At 45.6% G+C, this 20,356-nt stretch overlaps 1 protein-coding gene across 1 annotated transcript in view; it reads right to left on the bottom strand.

The window, feature by feature from the left end:
• malrd1 (MAM and LDL receptor class A domain containing 1) overlaps positions 1-20,356 on the bottom strand; it is a 134,288-nt gene that overhangs the window by 95,893 nt on the left and 18,039 nt on the right. The window contains exons 2-6 of the mRNA XM_038997260.1: positions 5,810-5,953; positions 5,141-5,299; positions 4,275-4,380; positions 3,043-3,416; positions 2,369-2,832 (exon numbers count right to left, since the gene is read on the bottom strand). Coding sequence (XP_038853188.1) covers positions 2,369-2,832; positions 3,043-3,416; positions 4,275-4,380; positions 5,141-5,299; positions 5,810-5,953 — 1,247 coding nt within the window. The remainder of the gene's footprint in view (positions 1-2,368; positions 2,833-3,042; positions 3,417-4,274; positions 4,381-5,140; positions 5,300-5,809; positions 5,954-20,356) is intronic.

Below are 20,356 nucleotides of genomic sequence, written 5' to 3'. Positions count from 1 at the left end.
TGTTTAGGACTATCACTACCTACTGTGGGCTTCTAATTCTTCTCCTACATTTAACATGTTGATTTTCTTCCTCTTGAAAAGCTCACTTATAACATCTGCAAGAGACAGCCCAGGTTTGATAGATTGGTCTCCACTACACAACTATATTTCAAAACTGGACAGAGTGAATGGGGTGATTAGAGAAATGTGTGTATATACTGTACATGTTGTGTAAGGTGCTGCAAAACAAATTCCTCGCTCGTTGTCTCAGCTAAAGCTGGAAATAGCTATGATCACAGATAGTGCTGCTGCAAATATGTTATTTTTTGGTTTTATTTATTATATTATTTATGTCTACCACATCTGAATGTGGAATGTGTTTTGTTTAAAACTTTAAATCTTTTTTTTAAATAAAATCATAGTGTAAGAACACTTTAAAAGCCTCAAAGGATAAAAATATGCAACTTTCAAAAAAAGTCCTTTTTGGCTATCCACAGCAGTCAACTAGCTAGCTAGGTAGCTGTTACGCTTTCTAGCACATTCACTCATTTGTTTGTAAACGATTAACAAGCCCGTTAGCTACAACTTGTTCTTGTCAAAAATGTCAGAGTAGTTAGCAAGCAACAAGATGTGCCAAATAACAGTCTAAAAACCACTTGAGGACAAATAAATCAGATCAAGTCGCATGGCCAAGAATCAGATTTGTATCTGATTTCAAACCACCTACAAAAGTGGTTTGAAATGTCGATTGAAATACACTGCTCAAAAAAATAAAGGGAACACTTAAACAACACAATGTAACTCCAAGTCAATCACACTTCTGTGAAATCAAACTGTCCACTTAGGAAGCAACACTGATTGACAATAAATTTCACATGCTGTTGTGCAAATGGAATAGACAAAAGGTGGAAATTATAGGCAATTAGCAAGACACCCCCAATAAAGGAGTGGTTCTGCAGGTGGTGACCACAGACCACTTCTCAGTTCCTATGCTTCTTGGCTGATGTTTTGGTCACTTTTGAATGCTGGCGGTGCTATCACTCTAGTGGTAGCATGAGACGGAGTCTACAACCCACACAAGTGGCTCAGGTAGTGCAGCTCATCCAGGATGGCACATCAATGCGAGCTGTGGCAAGAAGGTTTGCTGTGTCTGTCAGCGTAGTGTCCAGAGCATGGAGGCGCTACCAGGAGACAGGCCAGTACATCAGGAGACGTGGAGGAGGCCGTAGGAGGGCAGCAACCCAGCAGCAGGGCCGCTACCTCCGACTTTGTGCAAGGAGGAGCACAGCCAGAGCCCTGCAAAATGACCTCCAGCAGGCCACAAATGTGCATGTGTCAGCATATGGTCTCACAAGGGGTCTGAGGATCTCATCTCGGTACCTAATGGCAGTCAGGCTACCTCTGGCGAGCACATGGAGGGTCATTTTGCAGGGCTCTGGCAGTGCTCCTCCTTGCACAAAGGCGGAGGTAGCGGTCCTGCTGCTGGGTTGTTGCCCTCCTACGGCCTCCTCCACGTCTCCTGATGTACTGGCCTGTCTCCTGGTAGCGCCTTCATGCTCTGGACACTACGCTGACAGACACAGCAAACCTTCTTGCCACAGCTCGCATTGATGTGCCATCCTGGATGAGCTGCACTACCTGAGCCACTTGTGTGGGTTGTAGACTCCGTCTCATGCTACCACTAGAGTGAAAGCACCGCCAGCATTCAAAAGTGACCAAAACATCAGCCAGGAAGCATAGGAACTGAGAAGTGGTCTGTGGTCACCACCTGCAGAACCACTCCTTTATTGGGGGTGTCTTGCTAATTGCCTATAATTTCCACCTTTTGTCTATCCCATTTGCACAACAGCATGTGAAATTTATTGTCAATCAGTGTTGCTTCCTAAGTGGACAGTTTGATTTCACAGAAGTGTGATTGACTTGGAGTTACATTGTGTTGTTTAAGTGTTCCCTTTATTTTTTTGAGCAGTGTATCTGATTCAATGTGCTTTTTTGGCTATTCAGACTGCAGGAAAAAGAACAGCTTCCAATCAGATATGCAAAAAAATGGGCTTTAGAACCACAAGGAACTCAAGTGAAGACTTTTTTTAACTACATCATGCAATTTGTGTTGTCCGATTGGAAGTGAACAGTTGACCTACTGATGTCAATGTGGACTGTTTTCGGTTGAGTCTCAGAGCAGTGACGGGCATCTCTTTAGGAGGTACAAGTGTGGTTTGATAAAAGAGGGAACTTTCCCCAAATTCCCATGTTTGTCCAGAAATCCTGATTGGAGGATTCCCCAATTTCCTGCTTATTCTCTCCTGATTCCAGGAAACGTCCAATCTGGGATTTCTAGAAAACCTGGGAATTTTGGGAAAGTTTACCAGAATTTTGCAACCCTAGTTACCTGGAAGGGCTTGGCGCTGTTGAGGTAGAGAGTTTTCCTGTGCCACAGGTTGCCCTGGTCGCCGTAGCGCACCCACAGCATGTGACCGTGGCCGGGCTTGGTGGTCCTCATGTACACGGCCAGGCGGAACACATGAGACCCAAACATGTGGTAGTGGAAGCGGAACACACAGGGGTGGCGGGGGCTTGTGGTGAGGCTGGGCATTCCGTTACCACGGTTCAGGGTAGGCTGGAACACTGGGCTGACCAGCACAGCCGTGTCCTTAAACTCCTGGGGGGCAGAGGACTCGATGTACAGGTAGTGACCGTTGACGTTGCCCAGGGTATGGTCCTTCCAGGGGCCAGTTTGGAGGGTGGGCGTTGGGCCCTGGATGTGCGTCCAGTCAAAGATGTCACCTCCCTTGTGGCTCTGCTCCTGGGTCCAGCTACACAGTCCCTGTTCAAAGTCACAAATCAGCTCCGCGGCTGAGAGAGGAAGAGATGGAGAGGAAGACAATATTGACAGAGAGAAAGAGTTTTCCTGTTATCGTCCCACAAAATATGGTGCTATAAGAGCCAAGTGCTTAGCCAAAACGTTCATATTTTGTTGTATGTTCTAGTATCTCACACATATACTGTACATTCTATTTTGATTGTATGGTTGCCTATGTGTCTGTCTGTGTGAGTATGACTCACAGCAGTCCTCCTCGTCCGAGCCATCACCACAGTCGTCCACCAGGTCACAAAGCTGCAGGTGCTCCACACATGCCCGGCTCCGCAAGCAGTGGAAGTGGGTGTGACTGGGGCACTGCCCCGCCTCCACCGCTGGGGGCAACAAGCAGTTCTGGAAGCTGATGTCGTCCAGGGCGGAGACTCCATCAAACACGCCCAGGCTGAGCTTAGCCAATAAGAACTGGAAGGGCTGAGTGATTCGGCCCAGCTGCACCGTGACCCGGTTCCAGTGGTTCCCTTGGTTATAGAGGGTTTGCCACAGCACGGTGGTGTTGTCCATGCCAGCGATACGCAGGTACATTTCTGCAGCCCCCACCGAGATGCCTGAGTTATAATGCCTGGGTGTGTGGGGGTAGAGAGGGATAATAGTTTGCGTCCCAAATGGCAAACTATTCCCTCTATAGTGCACTACCTGGCTCTGGTCAAAAGTAGTGCACTATGTAGGGAATAGGTTGCCATTTGGGATGCAATCATTACATACTACTGGTACATAACAGCCATTTGACCAGGCTGATTTGCAACCCATCACAGTTTTCTGTTGAAGTGTACTTCATTTCTTGAGATGAGGTAATGATTTGTCCAGGAATGATAATGTAACATGCCAGACATTAAACGTGAACATTTCTGCTTGCTCTGGAGAAAATGAAATTGATAAACCCTTGAACTGCAATTTTCTGACAAATGTAGCATTCCAATCATCCAAAGGAAATATACCATCTGTCTTCTGACAGGGATGTTAAACAGCCATAAAAGTGTCATAATGTGACCGATTCAGATGCACGTCTCACTACTGACTGAAGCTACGAAATGGGATATGCTCATAGAGCAAAAAGAGAGGGAGAGAGAGAGAGGCAGAGCTAGTGAAATACTGCACTTGAACATCTATAACTCAAATTGGCAGTTTTAAACAGCAGAGCTTTAGATAGGCATGTGATATATCTACAGACCAATGAGTTCAGGAGAAATTCAGCTTTATCTCAATTCATGCCTATTTTCTTGAGAGAGACAGCGGTAAATATTTTGTATGTACCACAATGTCACGGTGCCCCATAGAGAAAGTGAGCTACTGTACTGAGATAATCACAAGCTATACCCTGAGGCACCCCAGTGTGGAAATAACATCAGGCCCATTACTGAACCATGAGGAATGGAATCTTCTAATGGCGTTTGTAAGATAACAGGGTCATCATCCTCACCAGAAGGTCATGGTGCACCCAGAGGCTGACTGGCGGTACTGGGGGCCCCGGAGAAAAGCCTTCTGGGAAATACTGCTACTGTTCTTCAAGACAAACATAAAGTGGCCTGCAATGAGAAGGGAAAGCTTTTCAAAACCAGAAGCAGAGGAGAACTTTACAACAGCATAAAAACCTGAAAATAGCAGAGCTGAGAGAAATGGACGGAGAGAAGGAAGGAGGGGGGAGAGAGGGAGGGAGGAATATAAAAAATATATCCCATATAAAAAAAAAACATGAGGAAGAAGCCATAAACGTACAACAATTAACCTGATTACAAAAAAATATATATTTGAAAATGCAGAGGAGGAAGAGCACATAAAGTTTGGGAGTGGGTGAAATACTGAGCAGAGGTGTGTGGTTTTTAATACCAGGCGGGGGAGATGTCGATTTCCCCTCTATTATTCAGATGGCTGAGAAAGCGTTTCTCTCTCTCCAGACGCCGCTGCTCTCTCCGGCTCTATACTTACAGAATTACCAGCCGGGGCATTTTCTGAAGAAGTGATTGATTTAATCTGTGAGTAATATTATTTTATTCTGCCTCTTATTTCCAAACCGACAGCATCGAGCCGACACCACACAGCCTCTTATCGGGCAATCACACCTCTGTGCTTATTCCATTAGCTCGCTCTGTGGGGGGTGGGGGAGATAACTATTTTCAGACCGCAGTCGCAGTGTTGCCTAGCTCTGGTTCAAGGTGCTAGGTGCGATTTTCTGACACTGATGCTGTTAGGAAGCAGCACGTAACACCCTGGACCAGAGCTAAGCGTTACTCTGCTGTGTTTGGAGTGTTGTGTGGTCTTGTGTTGACAGCGACACCTCCCCCCTACCCTGGCTGCTGTTGGTGGAGTGGTCCAGAGGAGGGATCTGGCCCTGGTGGTCCAGTGGTACGGTCACTGCTGAGCCCCTGACCCAGTCGAAACCATCGCCCTGGGCAAAGCCATACTCATGCCAGCCACAAGAGTCACTCTCAAAGTCACAGAAGGAGCCTGGGTGAAGAGAGAGCATAAGTAAGTAAGTGTATCTCAAGCTTGCTTGTGTTATTCTCTGGGATTTCGGTGTACTTTTTAAACTGTAGTAACGTTTTACCGCAAAATAAATCAAATCAACAAGACAATGGATTCAATGGCATCTAGCAGAGGGAGGGTCAATGCCATCTACGTTCCAGTCAATGCATGGATTTAAATGCTTTCCTATGGTGAAATGCAATAGGAATGGAACTGACCCCCTTTCTGGCCTCCGGACTACATTTGACTAATTCATAGCTTCGACTACATTGGACAATGAAGAAGTACTCTTACATCAAATGTCAAAAACCTGAAGGATCAAACGTGATCATTACTGATATAGCCTACAACTGTAGCAGAAAAAATGATGATAATTGAAACTACAAAAAGACAGAAGCTTGAGCACAGCACCTGGGATACGCCCAGGGATGTTTATGGGATTTGGAGTTTGGTGTGTTTGTTACTTGGCATTTTTGGCAACAGGGTTCTTACGGCAGCTGGCTTCATCCTCCCCGCCAGGACAATGTGGGGTGAAGTCACACACCTTGCCCTCATCAATACACTCCCCACTGACACAGGTAAAGGAGGAGGGGGGGCACAGAAGGACTGGGGACAGAGGAACACTGTTATCTGCGTCTGGAAATGAAAGCAGATAAAGAACATAGAAAGGAAGGAATACACATATCACATGACAAGACAATGCTATTACTGGTAGCAGTACACAATGTGGACTAGGGACAGTGTAGAGGCCTTTCAGACAGTGTCCCAAATGGCATCTTATCCCCTATATAGTGCCCTACTATAGGCCCTGGTCAAAAGTAGTGCACTACAGTGACTTCAGAAAGTATTCACACCCCTTGACTTTTTCAAATTTTGTTGTGTTACAAAGTTGGATTAAACTTGATTTATTTGTAATTTTTTGTCAACGATCTACACAAAATACTCTGTAGAGCTTTGAGGGCACTAAGTTGTTGAACGCTGAGCTGTAGTCAATGAATAGCATTCTCACATGGGTGTTCCTTTAGTCCAGGTGGGAAAGGGCAGTGTGGAGTGCAATAGAGATTGCATCATCTGTGGATCTGTTGGGGCGGTATGCAAATTGAGTGTGTCTAGGGTTTCTGGGATAATGGTGTTGATGTGAGCCATGACAAGCCTTTCAAAGCACTTAATGGCTACAGACGTGAGTGCTACGGGTCGGTAGTCATTTAGGCACATCGGCTGCGGAGAGCGTGATCACACAGTCTTCAGGAACAGCTGGTGCTCTCATGCATGTTACAGTGTTATTTGCCTCGAAGCGAGCATAGAATTCGTTTAGCTCGTCTGGTAGGCTCGTGTCATTGGGCAGCTCTCGGCTGTGCTTCCCTTTGTAGTCTGTAATGGTTTGCAAGCCCTGCCACATCCAACGAGCGTCAGAGCCGGTGTAGTACAATTCGATCTTAGTCCTGTATTGATGCTTTGCCTGTTTGAGGGTTCGTCGGAGGGCATAGCGGGATTTCTCATAAGCTTCCGGGTTAGAGTCCCGCTTATTGAAAGCAGCAGCTCTAGCCTTTAGCTCAGTGTGGATGCAGCTTGTAATCCATGGCTTCTGGTTAGGGTATGTAAGTACGGTCACTGTGGGGACGACGTCATCGATGCACTTATTGATGAAGCCAATGACTGATGTGGTGTACTCCTCAATGCCATCGGAGGAATCCCAGAACATATTCCAGTCTGTGCTAGCAAAACAGTCCTGTAGCTTAGCATCTGCTTCATCTGACCACTTTTTTATTGATCTAGTCACTGGTGCCTCCTGCTTTAATTTCTGCTTGTAAGCAGGAATCAGGAGGATAGAATTATGGTCAGATTTGCCAAATGGAGGGCGAGGGAGAGCTTTGCATGCGTCTCTGTGTGTGGAATATAGGTGGTCCAGAGTTTTTTTCCCCCTCTGGTTGCGTATTTAACATGCCGATAGAAATTTGGTAAAACGGATTCAGGTTTCCCTGCATTAAAGTCCCCGGCTACTAGGAGCTCCGCCTCTGGGTGAACGTTTTCTTGTTTGTTTATGGTGGAATACAGCTCACTCTGACTGTGGTGGTATGTAAACAGCTACGTAAAATACAGATGAAAACTCTAGGTAGATAGTGTGGTCCACAGCTTATCATGAGATACTCTACCTCAGGCGACCAATAGCTCGAGACTTCCTTAGATAGTGTACCAGCTGTTATTTACAAAAATATATAGTCCGCCGCTCCTTGTCTTACCAGACGCCGCTGTTCTATCCTGCCGGTGCAGCGTATAACCAGCCAGCTGTATGTTGATAGTGTTGTCGTTCAGCCACGACTCCATGAAGCATAAGATGTTACCGTTTTTAATGTCCCGTTAGTAGTTTAATCTTCCGCGTAGCTCGTAAATGTTATTCTCCAAAGATTGCACGTTTGCTAGCAGAATGGAGGGAAGTGGGGGTTTATTCGATCGCCTATGAATTCTCAGAAGGCGGCCCGCCCTTTGGCCCCTTTTTCTCCGCCTCATCTTCACGCAAATCGCGGGGATCTGGGTCTGTTCCCGAGAAAGCAGTATATCCTTTGGATCGGGCTCGTCAGAGTTGTGAAAGGAAAAAATGATTCTGCTAGTCCATGGTGAATAATCACAGTCCTGATGTCTTGAAGTTATTTTCGGTCATAAGAGACGGTAGCGGCAACATTAGGAACAAAATAAGTAAAAAAATAAGTTACAAACAAAGGAAATAAACAAACAAAAAACACAAAAGGTTGAGGACACATAAAACATCTGCCTTCCTCTACGGCACCATTGATACACCATCCAAAATGTAATTAATAACTTCACCATGCTTAAAGAAATATTCATTGTCTGCTTTTTTTATGTTTACCATTCTACCAATAGGTGCCCTTCTTTGCAAGGCAACCTCTGTGGTCTTTGTGGTTGATTCTGTGCTTGTAATTCACTGCTCGACTGAGGGACATTACATATAATTGTATGTGTGGGGTACAGAGAGGAGGTAGTCATTCACAAATCATGTTCAACACTATTATTGCACACAGAGTGAGTTCATGCAACCTATTATGTGACGTGTAAGCAAATGTTTAGTCCTGAACTTATTTAGGCTTGCCATAACAAAGGTGTTGATTAGTTATTGACCCAAGACATTTCAGCTTTTCATTTTTTTATTTATCTAAATTTTTTAAACATAATTCCACTTTGAGATTATGGGGTATTGTGTGTAGGTCAGTGAGAAAATTCATAATTTATTCAATTTTAAATTCAGGCTGTAACACAACAAAAGTCAATGAGTCAAGGGGTGTGAATACTTTCTGAAGGCACTGTATATAGGGAATAGGGTGCCATTTGAGACGCAGACTTCGTGATTCAGACAGAGCTCTATGTTATGTCTTGTACACATGCAGGCACTAACAGCCATGATATCTATCCCGTGCACGTTTTTCATAAAGCTCCACTCATGGGAAATCACTGTGCACTAAAGAGAGCTACCCTTAAATCAAGTCTTCATCCTCCATAAGAGTAAGTACATTATGTTGTTATGGCAGAGAGGATTTTGATTGGACCATGAAGTGATGAGAACCAATGGGAGCGTAGAGTTATTTAGATCAATATTGAGCCGTAGACTCTATCTCTTAATTGGACTGAAATTAAATTCTGGCTTTTATATGAGAAGTATTGGAAACACGATTAAATAAAATAGTCCAATTTTCAGATGGGTTCTGGCTGGATATTGAAAAAAAAAGGCCTCTCTTCTCATTTCTTTGAGTAAGAACAGTTACTCACAAACATTGGAAAACTTGAAAAACAGAATATACAGACATGTACAGGAAGCTCATGCATAGTTCCTCTGTTGCACTTGGATACTGTGGACTATAGTGCCGCCTGTGAGTTGTATCTGTTCGAAATACAGTAGGACCATCAGGCTGTGTTTTAGAACAGACAGCAGGTCTATGGTAGCCTGGCAATCCAGACCGCATGGTACAACGCAAGCTGTCTACTTTGAGTTTGATATTAGTCAGGCTACATAAATGTACAGGAAGGTCATGCTTAGTTCCTCTGTTGTACTTGGATACTATAGACGAGTGGTTCTCAAACCTCTGCTCTGGAACCCCCAGACTATTCACAATTTGTTGTAGCCCTGATCTAGCTCACCTGATTCACCTAGTCAAGGGTCGATGATTAGTCGACAAGTTGTATCAGGTGTGCTAGCTCTGCAATAAATCAAATACATGGAGTGGCAAGGATCCCCTACAGGAGAGGTTTGGGAACTACTACTATACACTATAGTGACTGAGATGTATATGTTTGAAATAAAACCATACGGATCTGTTTTGGAGGAGGTATCAAGTCTATGGCCTGGCCCTAGTATCTTGTGAATGAATGGGGTAAAAAATAAAATGTCCCTTCCCCTTGTAGCCTTCGGTAATAAAGACGACTATCTCCTGGATCGACTCCAGCAACATGAGTTGTGACTGACAGAGAGATCCAGGCTGCGTACCAAATGCCACCCTATTCCCTACATAGTGCACTACTTTTAGTAATGCATTATGTAGGGAATAGGGTTGCAGAGATCCAGACTGAGGAGCCAGCAGCCAGAAAGACACCCATTCAGTTCCTCTCCAGAGCCCCAGACAAAAGAACTAAGAAAATCACTGGAACGGGTCAAAATGATTAATTTGGAGCAGCGTGTTCCACACACACATGCCCACCCACCCACCCACCCACCCACTCACTCACAATCATCCAAAAAGACAAGACATCCAAATCCCTTTAAACACACATGCATCCACTGACATCTACCTAAGCAAAGTGTGTTTGTGTGTGTAAGTGTATGTATATATGTGTGTGTGTATGTGTGCATGCATGTCCCTTTGGAGATACACTGAGTGCACAACACATTAAGAACACCTGCTCTTTCCATGACATAGACTGACCAGGTGAATACAGGTCAAACCTATGATCACTTATTAACCCGAATTTGATTCAGGGGACGGGAAGATTTACAATAACCTGTTTCTGTCATGTTTCATCCTGTATCCATGGTTTCCGTTTAATCGTGGGGTATTATTTATGGTTCTAAGCCCATTACTTGTGACAAAGCACTGTATTTATAACCGTTGTGGGGAAATATTTAACTGCTGCAAATTTGCAGCCGAACTGGAGGTGAGATGAATAATAAAGAAGCCAATGTAACTGAACAAAATGACACGTGGTTAGATATAAAAGACGTGAGCTACATATCCAAAGAGGCTTTTCTTGGCTAAAAACACAATAATTAGTTTGTAATCTGTTGTGTATTCCTATTAGGCGAAACTGTAATATAGAGTGTATTCGGAAAGTATTCATACCCCTTGACTTTTTTCACATTTTGTTACGTTACAGCCTTACGCTAAAATTGATTAAATCGTTTTTCCCCCCTCATCAATCTACACATAATACCTCATAATGACAAAGCAAAAACAGGTTTTTAGAAATACAGGTCGCAGTGGTGGGTAGTATATGGGGCGTTTCAGACAAAACGGATGGCACTGTGATAGACTGCATCCAATTTGCTGAGTAGAGTGTTGGAGGCTATTTTGTAAATGACATCACCGAAGTCAAGGATCAGTAGGATAGTCAGTTTTACAAGGGTATGTTTGGCAGCATGAGTGAAGGAGGCTTTGTTGCGAAATAGGAAGTCGATTCTAGATTTAACTTTGGATTGGAGATGCTTAATATATGTGTCTGGAAGGAGAGTTTACAGTCTAGCTAGAAACCTAGGTATTTATAGCTGTCCACATATTCTAAGTCAGAGCTGTCCAGAGTAGTGAGGCTAGTCGGGCAGGCGGGTGCGGACAGCGATCGGTTGAAGAGCATGCATTTCGTTTTACTAGCATTTAAGAGCAGTTGGAGGCCACGGAAGGAGTGTTGTATGGCATTGAAGCTCGTTTAGAGGTTTGTTAACACAGTGTCCAAAGAAGGAGCCAGATGTATACAGAATGGTGTCGTCTGCATAGAGGTGGATCAAAGAATCACCAGCAGAAAGAGCGACATCATTGATATATACAGAGAAAAGAGTCGGCCCGAGAATTGAACCTTGTGGCACCCCCATAGAGACTGCCAGAGGTCCGGACAACAGGGCCTCTGATTTGACACACTGAACTCCTTCTGAGAAGTAGTTGGTGAACCAGGCGAGGCAGTCATTAGAGAAACCAAGGCTGTTGAGTCTGCTGATAAGAACATGGTGATTGACAGAGTCAAAAGCCTTTGCCAGGTCGATGAAGATGGCTGCACAGTACTGTCTTTTATTGATGTAGGTTATGATATCGTTTAGGACCTTGATCGTGGCTGAGGTGCACCCATGACCAGCTCGGAAACCGGATTGCGTAACGGAGAAGGTACGGCAGGATTTGAAATGGTCGGTAATCTGTTTGTTCACTTGGCTTTCGAAGACAGGCAGGGCAGGATGGATATAGATCTGTAACAGTTTGGGTCTAGAGTGTCTCCCCCTTTGAAGAGGGGGATGACCGCGGCCGCTTTCCAATCTTTAGGAATCTCAGACGATACGAAAGAGAGGTTGAACAGACTAGTAATAGGGGTTGCAACAATGGCAGTGGATAATTTTAGGAAGAGAGGGTCCAGATTGTCTAGCCCAGCTGATAGAGATCCAGATTTTGCAGCTCTATCAGAACATCAGCAGTCTGGATTTGGGTGAAGGAGAAGCGGGGGGGGCTTGGGCCAGTTGCTGCGGGGTGTGCAGAGCTGTTGGCCGGGGTTGGGGTAGCCAGGTGAAAAGCATGTCCAGCCGTAGAGAAATGCTTATTGAAATTCTCGATTATCGTGGATTTATTGGTGATGGCAGTGTTTCCTAGCCTCAGTGCAGTGGCCAGCTGGGAGGAGGTGCTCTTATTCTCCATGGACTTTACAGTGTCCCAAAGCTTTTTGGAATTAGTGCTGCATGATGCAAATTTCTGTTTGAAAAAGCTAGCCTTTGCTTTCCTAACTGCCTATGAATATTGGTTCCTGACTTCCCTGAAAAGTTGCATATTGCGGGGACTTTTCGATGCCAGTGCAGTACACCACAGGATGTTTTGTGCTGGTCAAGGGCAGTCAAATCTGGAGTGAACCAATGGCTATATCTGTTCTTAGTTCTACATTTTTTGAAAGGGGCATGCTTATTTAAGATAGTGAGGAAAGCACTTTTAAAGAACAACCAGGCATCCTCTACTGACGGGATGAGGTCAATATCCTTCCAGGATACACAGGTCAGGTCGATTAGAAAGGCCTGCTCGCAGAAGTGTTTTAGGGAGCGTTTGACAGTGATGAGGGGTGGTCGTTTGACCGCGGACCCATAATGGACGCAGGCAATGAGGCAGTGATCGCTGAGATCCTGGTTCAAAACAGCAGAGGTGTATTTAGAGAGCAAGTTGGTCAGGATGATATCTATGAGGGTGCCCATGTTTACGGATGTGGGATTGTACCTGGTAGATTCCTTGATAATTTGTGTGAGATTGAGGGCATCTACCTTAGATTGTAGGATGGCCGGGGTGTTAAGCATATCCCAATTTAGGTCACCTAACAGTACGAACTCTGACGATAGATGGGGGCAATCAATTCACATATGGTGTTCAGGGCACAGCTGGGAGCTGAAGGGGAGTCTATAACAAGTGGCAACAGCGAGGGACTTATTTCTGGAGATGGATTTGTAAAAGTAGAAACTCGAACTGTTTGGGCATAGACCTGGATAGTATGACAGAACTCTGCAGGCTATCTCTACAGTAGATTGCAACTCCGCCCCCTTTAGCAGTTCTACCTTGATGGAAAATTTTGTAATTGGGGATGGAAATTTCGGAATTTTTGGTGGCCTTCCTAAGCCAGGACAAATGAGAGCACCTGGGGACACACAGGGCCTGGGTTAACCTCTACATCACCAGAGGAACAAAGGAGGAGTAGGATGAATGTACGGCTAAAGGCTATAATTACTGGTCGTCTAGTGCGTTGGGAACAGAGAATTAAAGGAGCAGATTTCTGGGCGTGGTAGGATAGATTCAGGGCATAATGTACAGACAAGGGTATGGTAGGGTGCGAGTACAGTGGAGGTAAACCTATGCATTGAGTGACGATGAGAGAGGTTGCATCTCTGGAGACGCAAGTTAAGCTAGTTGCGGTCTCCGTATGTGTGGGTGGTGGGACAAAGGCGCTATCTGAGGCATGTTGAGCGGGACTAGGGGCTTAACAACAGTATACAAGGCATATTGACATTAGAGAGAGGCATAAAGCAATCACAGGTGTTTATTGGGAGAGCTAAGACAACAATGGGTAAGACAACAACAGGTAAACAGCTAAGACAACAACAACGGGTAAATGGTGATAAATGGGCAGAGAGGGTCAGTTAGCTACACACAGGGCCTGAGTTCGAGGCTGGGGCGACAGATAAACAAAATGAATTACCGTGTTAATGAACAGTCCAGCAAGCATCAGCTGTGTAGCCGAGTGATCATAGGGTCCAATGAGCAGCAATAGATGAAACAGGGAGCCATTCGGTAGTCGTTACTACGCTATGCGAGAGGGAGACACAGCGTTCAGAAAGCTAGCGGGCCGGGGCTAGCAGATGGGTCTTCACCGACATCCACAACGCAGTTGCCCGGTTGAGAGCACATCGGCCGAATTACGTCAACAGACCAGCAGACCAGTCGTGATGGATCGGCGGGGCTCCGTGTCAACAAAGGGTCCAGGCCAATTGGCAAAGAGGTATTGTAGTTGGTGTACTTCGTTTGTTAGCCGGGAGATGGGCCTAGCTTGAGGCTAGCTCGAGGCTAACTGGTGCTTGCTTCTGGACAAGGGCGTTAGCCACAATAGCCACTCGGTAGCAGCTAGCTAGCTGTGATGAGCCGGTGTAATGGTCCAGAGCTTGCGGCAGGAATCCGGTAAAAAGCAGTCCGATATGCTCAGGGCTGATATCGCGCTGTGCAGACTGGCAGGTATTATCCAGGGCTATCCGGGCTAAAGCGGCTGGCGTCTGAGCTAAAGGTAAAGACCACTAGCAGTGGCTAACAATGACTAAATAGCTAGTAGCTAATTAGCTGGCTAGCTACTGATGGCTAGCCTCTGATGGAGGTTCCAGTTAAAGGTTAAAAAAAATAGCAGATCCATACCACATTGGGTGAGGAAGGTATATTTAATCCGAAAATGGAAAAAAGAGACTGAAATATATTGTAATGTATACAAAAAAAAAAAAAAAAAAAATGAATATTTACACGGGACAAAAACAAACACGTCTTACTGCTACGCCATCTTGGATCCATCCCCACAGCAATGATGTCGCCACCAACATGCTTCACCGTAGGGATGGTGCCAGGTTTCCTCCAGACATGATGCTTGGCATTCAGGCCAAAGGGTTCAATCTTGGTTTCATCAGACCATGTGCCTTTTACTGAGGAGTGGCTTCTGTCTGGCGACTCTACCATAAAGGCCTGATTGGTGGAGTGCTGCAGAGATGGTTTACCTTCTGAAAGGTTCTCCCATCTCCACAGAGGAACTCTGGAGCTCTGTTTAAATGACCATCAGGTTCTTGGTCACCTCCCTGACCAAGGCGCTTCTCCCCCGAATGCTCAGTTAGGCAGGGCGGCCAGCTTTAGGAAGTCTTGGTGGTTCCAAACTTCTTCCATTTAAGAATGATGGAGGCCACTGTGTTCTTGGGAACCTTCAATGTTGCAGAAATGTGTGGGAGGGCTTCAGCGAGATGTTGCTTCTTAAAGTGCATGCTGTCCATACCATCAATGTGGTTTCTAAAGCATCTTAAACAGACAGCAGCACCAGCAGAGACCGAGAGAATGTAAGTGAACCAGTAGCTAAGTGAAAGAGCTAACTTCCTACCTCAATTCTAACATTAGCTAGCTATAGCGCATTTAGCTCACGTCTTCCATCTAAACAACACTAATAAAACTAACCAAATGTAAACATGTCTGCCAGCTGTTGGGTGCTAACTGCTGATGATGTCATACTATATATAGTACAAGCCTATGGGAAAGAGTAGTTTTGGCCGCGACGGTGGTCACTGTTAGTTTATAGTTCTCGTGGTGTTTATGGGGGTTGCGGTAATTCGGTCATTCTGTGGTTCCAGGAGAGTTTTTCTATACAGCCTGCTGAGTGTGGGATATACTGAAATATGACGCTTTGGGCATGGATCCGATCGCAGAACTGGTGGCATTTCGGAGAAGCCCCAGAGCCATGCTTTCTTTGTATCGTCGATTATGATCAATGGGAAAGTCCATTTCTTTATCTTGTTGAGGACAGAGGGCGCTGTTTTCACTTTGGGGGAAAATCGTGCCCAATTTAAACGGCCTCGTACTCAATTCTTGCTCGTACAATATGCATATTATTATTACTATTGGATAGAAAACACTCTCTAGTTTCTAAAACCGTTTGAATTATATCTGTGAGTAAAACAGAACTCCTTTTGCAGCAAACTTCCTGACAGGAAGTGGAAAATCTGAAATCGATGCACTCTTCTAGGGGCTGCCTATTAAAGTCCTTGTTATTTATTAGTTTAGATGCACTTCATACGTCTTCCACTAGATGTCGACAAGCAGTGAGAGAAGAAATTGAGTGTGTAACTTGATCTGGACTCGAATCATAGCTCTTGGCATGACGTGTCACCAGTTTCCTGTTTTCTGGAGAGCGCGAGGAGGGACCTGGATTTGCCTTCTGATAAGCTGCCGTTATGGACGACTAATATCTCCGGCTTTGATTTTATTTGATACATGTGACAATATCATCGTAAAGTATGTTTTTTCAATATAGTTTAATCAGATTATTGACATTTTTTCGGGAGTTTTGCCGTGTTCCGTTCTCTTCCGTTTGTTGACATGGAGAGATTCGCGCCACTTGGCAAGTGTGCTTGATAAATCGAGAGGGAAAAAGGCCGTTCTAAATCCAAACAACGATTGTTCTGGACAAAGGACCCCTTGTACAACATTCTGATGAAAGATCAGCAAAAGTAGGACCCATTTTATGATGCTATTTCATATATCTGTCGAACATGTTGTGCTAGTCGTTTGCGCCCAGCTTTTGGGTACTCTCTCGCCATAACGTAAACTGCATATCGTAATGAAGTTATTTTTAGAATTCTAACACGGCGATTGCATTAAGAACTAGTGTATCTATCATTTCCTATACAACATGTATTTTTTAGTTATGTTTATGAATAGTCATTTGGTCAGAATATGTGTGTCAGAAAAAGTGTCAGAAAAATATCCGGACGTTGTGGGAAAAATATGCTACGTTAGCACAATGTATAACCACTGATTTCAGCTCTAAATATGCACATTTTCGAACAAAACATAAGTGTATGTATAACCTGATGTTATAGGACTGTCATCTGATGAAGCTTATCAAGGTTAGTCAAAAATGATATATCTTTTGCTGGTTTGTCACGATCGCTAACTTTTACTACTGGGGAATGGCTTGTGTTTCTGGCTATTGTGGTAAGCTAATATAACGCTATATTGTGTTTTCGCTGTAAAACACTTAAGAAATCGGAAATATTGGCTGGAATCACAAGATGCCTGTCTTTCATTTGCTGTACACCATGTATTTTTCAGAAATGTTTTATGATGAGTATTTAGGTATTTGACGTTGGTGTCTGTAATTATTCTGGCTGCTTTCGGTGCAATTTCTGATTGTAGCTGCAATGTAAACTATGATTTATACCTGAAATATGCAAATTTTTCGAACAAAACATAGATTTATTGAATAACATGTTATAAGACTGTCATCTGATGAAGTTGTTTGTTGGTTAGTTTGGTTGGTTCTTGGTTAGTTAGGTTGGCTTTGTGCATGCTACCTGTGCTGTGAAAAATGTCTGCCCTTTTTTGTATTTGGTGGTGAGCTAACATAAATATATGTGCTGTTTTCGCTGTAAAACATTTAAAAAATCGGACATGTTGGCTGGATTCACAAGATGTGTACCTTTCATTTGCTGTATTGGACTTGTTAATGTGTGAAAGTTAAATATTTCTAAAAAATATATTTTGAATTTCGCGCTCTGCCTTTTCAGTGGAATGTGGGAGGAGTTCCGCTAGCGGAACGCCAGAGTCAGACAGGTTATCTTAGGATCAATGTTGTCAAAGTTGCTTCTTGTTGAAGAGGCAGCCGCTAACGTTAGCTTGCTATAGCTAGCTATTGTAAACCAGGTCAACTAATGGGTTAATAGTCCATGAAACTCAACTAGAAGTGCGCAAATCCTTTAGGTCTAGCCTTTAATTGTGAGTTCAATCATAGCAATCTCTTCAGAGAAACGCCGATAATTTACTGTCCATTCATCTTGAGAAGCAGTTGAATGCATTTGTGGACCATTTACTTGGTCAGTTTTTTTATGGTTTGAGTCTTCAAGAGGACAATTTCTTGAATGACATTTAAGTACTCTATTCTCCACAGCTCTACTTTATTTGTTGGGACCGATCACCCCATGTTATGGGAAAGGACTGAAATATTGAATGTGTATTTGAATGTCATTTTGTTATCTGAATTTAACTTTACTGGTGATAATTGATACTATAGAAGGGTGCACCTGATTTTATCTGAGATATTGAAATAGAAACTCATTTTACTTGAGGCATTGAAATAGACCCATAGATTATGACCTAAATCAAATAAAATGTTATTGGTCACATACACGTGATTAGCAGATATTATTGCGGGTTGTAACGGTTCTCCTCTTCCTCTTCATCCGAAGAGGAGGAGCATGGATTGAACCAAGACGCAGCGTTGTAGTTCGACATGATATTTATTAGACACGACAAAACAACGAAGACAAAAAACGAACTACACTTGAATTAACTAACAAAATAACAAAACGAATGTAGACAAACCTGGACGTAAGAACTTACATGTAACACGAAGAACGCACGAACAGGGAAATGACTACATAAAATACCGAACGAACAAAATGAACAAACAAACCGAAACAGTCCCGTATGGTGCAACATAGACAGACACTAACACAGGAGACAACCACCCACAAACAAACAGTGTGAAAACACCTACCTTAATATGACTCTCAATCAGAGGAAATGAAAACCACCTGCCTCTAATTGAGAGCCATATTAGGTCACCCTTTAAACCAACATAGAAACAGAAAACATAGACTGCCCACCCAAACTCACGTCCTGACCAACTAACACATACAAAACTAACAGAAAACAGGTCAGGAACGTGACATAACCCCCCCCTTAAGGTGCGAACTCCGGGCGCACCAGCACAAAGTCTAGGGGAGGGTCAGGGTGGGCATCTGACCACGGTGGTGGCTCAGGCTCTGGGCGAGGTCCCCACCCCACCATAGTCAATCCCAGCTTACGTCTCTCCCTCAGAATGACCACCCTCTTACTCCACCCACCTAATATACCGGGTAACATCAAAATAAGGGACAGCTCCGGGACAAGGTAGCTCAGGACAGATAGGTAGTTCAGGATAGAGAGGTAGCTCAGGATAGAGAGGTAGCTCAGGATAGAGAGGTAGCTCAGGATAGAGAGGTAGCTCCGGACTGAAGGGCAGCTCCGGACAGAGAGACAGCTCTGGACTGAGGGGCAGTTCTGGATACATGGCAGCTCTGGACTGAGGGACAGCTCATGGTTGGCTGACGGCTCTGGACGCTCATGGCTAGCTGACGGCTCTGGACGCTCATGGCTGGCTGACGGCTCTGGACGCTCATGGCTGGCTGACGGCTCTGGACGCTCATGGCTCGCTGACGGCTCTGGCTGATCCGGTCTGGCGGAAGGCTCTGGCTGATCCGGTCTGGCGGAAGGCTCTGGCTGATCCGGTCTGGCGGAAGGCTCTGGCTGATCCGGTCTGGCGGAAGGCTCTGTCTGATCCGGTCTGGCGGAAGGCTCTGTCTGATCCTGTCTGGCGGAAGGCTCTAGCGGCTCCTGTCTGGCGGAAGGCTCTAGCGGCTCCTGTCTGGCGGAAGGCTCTAGCGGCTCCTGTCTGGCGGACGGCTCTGTAGGCTCATGGCAGACGGGCGGCTTTGCAGGCTCATGGCAGACGGGCGGCTTTGAAGGCTCAATACAGACGGGCAGTTCAGGCGCCGCTTGGCAGACGGGCAGTTCAGGCGCCGCTTGGCAGACGGGCAGTTCAGGCGCCGCTTGGCAGACGGGCAGTTCAGGCGCTGCTTGGCAGACGGCAGACTCTGACCGGCTGAGACGCACTGTAGGCCTGGTGCGTGGTACCGGAACTGGTGGTACCGGACTGGAGACACGCACCTCAAGGCTAGTGCGGGGAGCGGTAACATGACACACTGAGTTCTCAAAGCGCACTATAGGACTGGTGCGTGGTACCGGGACTGGTGGTACCGGGCTGAGAGCACGCACCTCAGAATGAGTGCGGGGAGAAGGAACAGTGCGTACAGGACTCTGGAGACGCACAGGTGGCTTAGTGCGTGGTGCCGGAACTGGAGGCACTGGGCTGGAGACACGCACCATAGGAAGAGTGCGTGGAGAAGGAACAGGGCTCTGAAAACGCACTGGAAGCCTGGTGCGTGGTGTAGGCACTGGTGGTACTGGGCTGGGGCGGGAAGGTAGCGCCGGAAATACCGGAACGTGCAAGCGTACTGGCTCCCTTGAGCATTGAGCCTGCCCAACCTTACCCGGTTGAATGCTCCCCGTCGCCCGACCAGTGCGGGGAGGTGGAATAACCCGCACCGGGCTATGTAGGCGAACCGGGGACACCATGCGTAAGGCTGGTGCCATGTAAGCCGGCCCGAGGAGACGCACTGGAGACCAGACGCGTTGAGCCGGCCTCATGACACCTGGCTCAATGCCCAATCTAGCCCTACCAGTGCGGGGAGGTGGAATAACCCGCACCGGGCTATGCACACGTACAGGAGACACCATGCGCTCTACTGCGTAACACGATGTCTGCCCGTACTCCCGCTCTCCACGGTTCGCCTGGTAAGTGGGCGCAGGTCTCCTACCTGCCCTTGGCCCACTACCTCTTAGCCCCCCCCCAAGACATTTTTGGGGTTTCTTCTCGGGCTTCCTTGCTAGCCGCGTACCTTCATATCTCCGG

Source organism: Salvelinus namaycush, chromosome 7 (assembly GCF_016432855.1).
Source record: "Salvelinus namaycush isolate Seneca chromosome 7, SaNama_1.0, whole genome shotgun sequence".
Taxonomy (NCBI): domain Eukaryota; kingdom Metazoa; phylum Chordata; class Actinopteri; order Salmoniformes; family Salmonidae; genus Salvelinus; species Salvelinus namaycush.
This window is presented reverse-complemented; position numbering and strand designations above follow the sequence as displayed.